The 6,971-nt window shown below is 41.8% G+C and overlaps 1 protein-coding gene across 1 annotated transcript; it reads right to left on the bottom strand.

The window, feature by feature from the left end:
- Positions 1-4,304: 4,304 nt before the first annotated feature.
- On the bottom strand, positions 4,305-6,287 carry LOC147966650 (uncharacterized). Its single transcript, XM_087530903.1, has 5 exons — positions 6,257-6,287; positions 5,934-5,998; positions 5,794-5,884; positions 5,146-5,686; positions 4,305-4,572 (listed from the first exon to the last, which is right to left on the bottom strand). The coding sequence occupies exons 1-4, from the start codon at positions 6,285-6,287 to the stop codon at positions 5,151-5,153; spliced, it is 723 nt and encodes a 240-aa protein (XP_087387029.1). The 3' UTR covers positions 4,305-4,572; positions 5,146-5,150.
- Between the last annotated feature and the right edge of the window lie 684 nt (positions 6,288-6,971).

Here is a 6,971-nt window from a genome sequence, read left to right as displayed (position 1 = left end):
TTGTCCTCATCCAAAATTGGCATTATGATTTATGGAACACATTATGCTAAAAGCGTATTTGATCAAAATTGGGCTGAATGAAATGGATGGGATCAAATTTAAATTGATCCTAAATCCTTGACGGTTTTTGTGACAAAAAATTGTGTCCACGTAGGTAGCCATGTCATTCCAGGTAGTCAATTGAAAATTCTACGTGGCATTGGTCTATGACGGACTGTTCCGTCACGGCCTAGTTTGGGCTTGGGCGGGCCTGAGGCAATTCCATGACGGCCAAGAACCGTCATGGAAGCTACAATGTCAAATTATGACGCGATATACATGACGGATCTCAAGTCCGTCAAGGATGGACATGCATGACAGTTTTTGGGTGATCTGTGACGGCTAAGGACTGTCACGTATTAACAGATTTCTTGTAGTGTAGTTAAATCCATATCATCAATGGCAGCCTTCCTGTCATCATTCATGTCCTTGCATGCTAGAAGAAGCGAACTGGGTGAGGCTCTGTTCCGCGGAGGAGGGCGTTTCGCCTTTTTCGAAGGAACCTCATCGATTCCGTCACCATCTCCTTTGCGCTTCCTCGGCATTGTCTCCCTGACACATAGGAAAAAAAGAAAGTGAATGAAACCATTAGATGACTTTGAAACACTGATAACACATTTAACTGCAACATTTATAAAATTGGTGTTTGACAAAGCAATAATACAACTGATAAAAGAAAACAAGCAAACTGCAATTGATTCATCACACCTGCTAAAAAAATTAAAACAGATGACACAGGTATACAAAAGCATGTGTGACTGATAATTGAGGCACAATGCAATTGGCAAGTTACAACCAAATTACCACTGATAAAAAATAGCATTCACGCATGTTCATTAATAAAACAACCAGACAAATGAATGAGAAATGAGCATTGTGCTGCATGTAGTTAGACTAGAAAACTACTGGTAACTACAGTAACATGACAGTGGTAAGTGTAATACAATCATCATGATAATTTAACCATAACAAAGACACCACAGATAAATAGCAGTGTTTCAGCATCTGGTAATTTTAGTGCAATGTCATTGGCAAGTTCAATATAAACATCATGATATTTGAACATAACAAGACATCACAAGAAAATCAAGCATTGTAAACTACTGATAACTACAGTAACATGACAGTGGTAAGTGTAATACAATCATCATGATAATTTAACAATAACAAGACACCACCGATAAATAGCAGTGATTCAGCATCTGGTAATTTAAGTGCAATGTCATTGGCAAGTTCAATATAAACATCATGATATTTGAACATAACAAGACATCATAAGAAAATCAAGCATTGTAAACATGCTAATTGGAGCACCACAAAGCCTAATCAATAGACACACCGCATCAAACAAAAACCAACATAAAACAACATTATGTGAAAAAACTTAGGGTTACTTTTCAAATACTCAGCCACTGATGCACAACTTGAAATCCATAAACACCAAACACTATTGGATGTCCTAAACATCCACATCCACAACACTAACACCAGACCAAAATCCTTATTAGAACCGACCACGCTTGCCACCACTAACACCTATCCACACCCACACTTACCACAAATTAAATGAGATGTCCGGGCCATATTGAACTGGAAATAGAAGGCGACCTAATCTAACCTAATAGCAACAACAACGGCCAGAATTGAAGGATCCGAGCACCAAAAATCAACGGCGAAGCATGAAGGCGGAGCAACAGGAAATACAGAGCGGGGCGGGTGTGTGGGTGGGAGGAGGGGGGATGCGCTGCTCAACGCCGACTCAGAAACTAGAAGCCGGCCTTAATCTAACCTAATGGGAACAACAAATCACCGGATTCGAAGGCTCCGTGCACCCTAAATCAATGGCGGACCGGCGGCAGAGCAAAACAGGAAGGAAACAAAGGTGGGGAATGCGTTCCTCACCGCAGATTCAGACGCCGTCCACCACGAACCGGAACGCGCCACCACCAGGAACCGTCGCGGACGAGGGGGAGGGGGAGCGAGAGGGGATTGGAATGGAAACCGCAGCAGCAGAGGAGGAAGAAATAATGCAGGCGAAGAGGGAGAGGGGGCGAGTGGGGATCGTGCGCATTGGGCGAGACGGGCGGTTTTGAAGGGGCCCACCTGTCATCGACTGAGCACAAGCGTAACGGCTAGCTCCACGCGCGCTGCGCGCAACAGGGACGACGCGGGGCGTTGGATGCGGATCGAACGGCTATCGCTTCGTACGCGCCTGTTGCAAACCACCAGTCGACTGGTGGATAGATTTCTCATATACCAAAAAACCATGGTCAAAGAAGAGTGGTGCGACGGGTTCGAACTCGAGACCTTTGGTTCAGAGAGAACAATTTAACGCTTGGGCCTTCTCACTTCTTCTTTTTTCATTTATTATCTTTCAGTTCGCGAAAAGCCCCCGGTTTTGGGAAGCTTCCCAAACTGAGGTTTTTTCCGGTTCGCTGGACAGTTTCCGGACAATTCTTAAATGCGCAGACATTTTTCAAATTTGTGATTTTTTTAAATTGATTTTTTTTCAAATTTATGAACTTTTTCTTCAAAATCGATGATTTTTTTTGCAGTCTTGAACCTTTTAAAAAAATTGATGAGCATTTTTCAAAACCTATGTACTTTTTTCAAGTTTGTGAAATTTTTGCCAAAATTGATGATGTTTTTTCAAAATTGATGATATTTTTTCAAATTTGTGAACTTTTTCCAAAATTGATGTACTTTTTCAAAATCGATGAACTATCCGAGAACTTTTTCAAAGTTTGCGAACTTTTCTCAAAATACGTGAACATTTTTGGATCCATGATTTTTTTCTATAACTATTTCTTTTCCCCCTAAATTTTAGTAACACATGACTATACTGCAACCTTATGTGTCAATGCTGAAACCTGAACCTACTCTGCATCTTCTATGACTTGTCTTCTCAACACACAGATGGTCAAGCAGTCTAAAAATTCCAGTTAGTAGAAAACAACAACATTCACTTCTTTCAAAAAGAACAACATTCAAGTCGAGCGACCAAACTCCTACAGCAGCATGTTCTCCACGAAATCATATCCTGTATCGCAGTTACATTAAGGTCTCTAGAACACCAAACGGCCCATATTGCTGCCAGAACAAGCTGCTAATGTGTCGTTGTCGCCGATCCCCATATTGCTGCCAGAACAAGCTGCTAATGTGTTGTTGTCGCCGATCCTGTATCGCAATTGGCTGACCTTGACGATAATAGTCAGGAAGTCTTCGTTTTATGTGCCCCTAAGGACATTGTCCGAGAGCTACAGCCATTGCCATTGCACCCTTGTATTGACCTGAAGCTAATGACACCAAATCTGGTTATCTTGCACGCATAATGGAAACCCCAACCTCACCACCCAAAGACACGACATGAATCTACGCCAGAGATCGTCCCACTCTGTGCCCATGGACGAATTCGAGAAGGATCGATCCCTGGAAAACTACTTCAAAGATGAAGCATTGTTATCCGCCACAACACTACCCCACGAGGATAAAAATAACTTAACCTAGACTGCTAGCCGGGCTGAGGCACCGGAACTCCCCTCCCCGCCGCCGGAGTAACAGACAGAGGGGATCAGGTGAGTCCATGGGCTCGCTAACGGAGCCTGGAAGAAAGTAAGCTTCTACCTAGTTTTCGTCGCGGGAAAGGAATCAATATATCGGTTTTCACAAACTGCATTAGAGTCAAAGCTATCTCACAGCTTCCCTCGAAGGTCATACTCTATGGAGGGAGTACTAGCTTGCCTTGCATTGATCATCCCTCCCAATCAACATGGAAAGTGGAAATTAGAAGTTCGGAGGTCGTTGCTTACGCGATTGTCTGAGATTAAGAAGTTCAATATTAGAAATATATAGTTTAGCCTTTTAAGCATTGGTGGAGATAAGAGCAAAACAAGTCATATATTTACAAAGTTTATCCATAGGAAGGCTGTGACATCAACTCCTTGTTGATCAGCGGAAGGTTCGCACTAGCTTGCGTTGCAGATCAATTGAAGCGAATTTGTGAGTGGAACAAAATCTGTAGGAAAAGCCTTAGGCTTTGTTCGGTTGCCTCATGGTAGAATCCACGTGTGGTTTCTAACCTCCCAGGGATTTGATGATCCCCGCCTTGTCACCCAACCCCCACCATTCCCCATCCATATGAAATCCCTGTGTGCATAACCTGTTCGGTTGCTCCCCTGCTAATCCATACACAAAGACAACACTGTTCCATAGAATTAAAAGACCACACAACCTACACGTTTTTTTGCAGTACAAAAATATGACAGAACATAAGAGAAGAAACTGTACAAGATATATGGATGTTACATAATTTATTTATCTCAAATAAACAGTAAAATCGGTGAAGATATAATACAGATGTTACATAATTTATCTCAAATAGACAGCAAAATAATTCTAAAAATTCTCAGTTGTCCCAAACTGGAATCGGTCGCTTTCAGAATATGGTTTAGCATCTCTGCAAAATCATGCAAGACATAATACAGATGTTACATAATTTATCTTGCCGATGTCGCTTCTGTAGTGACTGATGCACTGCATTGGCAATAAAGGCAGTTAGTCCATATCAAAGGACTAATATGAGAGCGGTATACATGAACAAAGAAATAAATGAGATGTCTTACTTTTGGCAATCAACAATCAAGTGAGCAAAGAAATACTGACAAGATATATGTTGACCAGCTAGCAAAAAAAAGATCAAATGGACAGCAACATCGTATCCATATGCACCAAACAGATCACAACTATATGGCAAAAACTTAAAACACATGCATTGATCCAGGCACAGAAAATTGGAGTCTTTGCTTAGTTATCAAACAGCATCGGCACGATGAGAGGCATCAACAACCATAGTTAAAAGGAAGAATAGTTAACAAGTTGCAGTAGTTATAGAACTTTGTTTTATTATCATCAACAACCAGAATAAGAAATGGACCTTTTGATGTGAGCTAGTTGAACCATCAGCTTCAGGTTACTAGATGAACAAGGCAGGTTCATGTGAGCTAGATGAACATGCGAGTCCCAGTAGGGGTACCATGAAAACCAAGGTTGTACATCAAAACTACATGCTAGCAACGGGCATATTAAATAGAAGCAGAATTTGAGTACCTGACTTATTCCTTTTCATCTCTCAGCCACATAAGAGTAGTCTCTGGTCTGGCACTCATGAAAATCTCTCGGTTCTCGGGGATCTTGAAGACTCGGAAAGCCTTGACTTCTTCCTCAGGTGTGATGTCCATTGTTTTCAGCAGATCGATGCAGTTTTTGATAGAGTACTCATCCACAACCCTTGGCTTATTCCTCTCATCCTCCACCTGCTTCGCCCTTATTTCCAAGTACTTCTCCATCATTGTAGCCACATCACCATTCGCTCCCCTCCGTCTCTTTGGTTCTTTCTCTTCTCCATTTCTTGAGGGTGCAGTAGCCAAATTTGGTTGAGTTTGCTGGGGCTCCACATCAATGTTTTCTTGCACGTACACCTCCTCAACATCTTCATCAATCTGCACCCTTTCTCCTCCAAGATTCTCACCATCAACTGATGTTTCTCCTTGATTCTCGCCAGCTCCTCCAAGATTCTCGAGATGTGGTTGGGTTGAGCAATGTGATGACTCGATAGAGGTGAAGTTATATGTCCCTTCAGCAGTTTGGCCTACAAGTTAAAGTGACAATCAAATATAAGATTTCAAACTAAAAGAGTAAACAAACATAAAACAATGACATGAGTATATGAATGAGCTCAAATTCTTCAACAACTACAATGTCTAGTAATGTCAGCTATTAACATAGCTCTCAGCTTACCAAAAAAGAACAGTTTGTAGCACAGATCTATTGACCAAGCAATAATAATCTACAGTAATATGAATAAGGAGAAGATTAAAACAAGAGAATTAATCTACCTTGTCCTTCACGATGCTGCCCAATTCAGGGTCTTGCCGCAGCTGTGAGGCGACGAAGCTAGCCTCTAGAAAATGAAGACAAAATGCAGATTTAGCTATATTTTCGTTATGTACAGACTGCACTATGTGTATTTAGATAATCAAGAACAAGAATCAAGAATAGATGATGATCACACCATGAAGAGAACAATTTATATAATATACCAATGATCATACCAAAAGTATCTTATGTTCAGACATCAAAACAATTTAGAAGTATGTGCTCTGCTGCTAACAGAGATTAGGTTCATATACTATATTTTGGGACGAACATCATACTGTACTATCAGCAGCAAGCAGCAAAACAACATGCATTTTTGTTCCTTCGGATTAGTTAGTCCTTCTTTATACCAAGAAATAGACTAACGATTATACTAATTCTGTCGAGAAAAATAAAATAAACTGATGATAGTCTAGGAAAGTGCACTGGCTTTGCATACAAGTCCAATCATGCAAATCGAGATGGTGACCCTAGAGACAATCCTCTCCCTCTCTCTCGACATGTCATCTGTCTGTCTAACCACAAAATTAACACTGAGGCTGGAGTACTACCCACAAATCACAACAGACATATACAAACAAATTACTGACACCAAATTGTACTACTGACTCCAATACAATTTACTAACAACGACATATCAGAATAGGTAATCTGGCTAACCTTCCTTTCTCGTTTCTACCTATCTAAATAACAATTGATGGTAGTTCCTAGGAAACCCCAAGAAAGTCTCGACCTTGACGACCACATTCTGGAAGACAGATCAAGATCCGGCTAGGTTTTCATGAAGGGGGCGAATCAGTGCTGCTAGAGAGAAAGACAATGGGAGGGGGAGGAGGAGGGAGAGCGAGAACCAACCAGAGATCTCCTCACCTACAGCAACCACTCCAGAGCTAGGGTTCCGGCCGCGGCAAGGGGGTGGCGGGGGAGATGGGACAATCGGAGGCAGGGTTCCGGCGGGCTTCGTGGCGGCTCGTCGAAGCAGGAGGGCGCCCTCCTCC

Source organism: Triticum urartu, chromosome 6A (assembly GCF_056163025.1).
Source record: "Triticum urartu cultivar PI428250 chromosome 6A, HENAU_Tu73, whole genome shotgun sequence".
Lineage (NCBI taxonomy): Eukaryota > Viridiplantae > Streptophyta > Magnoliopsida > Poales > Poaceae > Triticum > Triticum urartu.
Note: the sequence above shows the minus strand (reverse complement) of the source record. Positions and strands in the feature narration are given on the sequence as shown.

Bases quoted from the DNA above. Each gene is read 5' to 3' on its own strand.
- LOC147966650 (XM_087530903.1), bottom strand. From the start codon at position 6,287: ATGCATGTTGTTTTGCTGCTTGCTGCTGATA. The intron at 5,885-5,933 runs GTAGATTAATTC...ATATTACTGTAG, and splicing joins GCAGCATCGTGAAGGACAAG to ATTATTATTGCTTGGTCAAT. The intron at 5,687-5,793 runs GTAGTTGTTGAA...TTTAACTTGTAG, and splicing joins AGCTGACATTACTAGACATT to GCCAAACTGCTGAAGGGACA.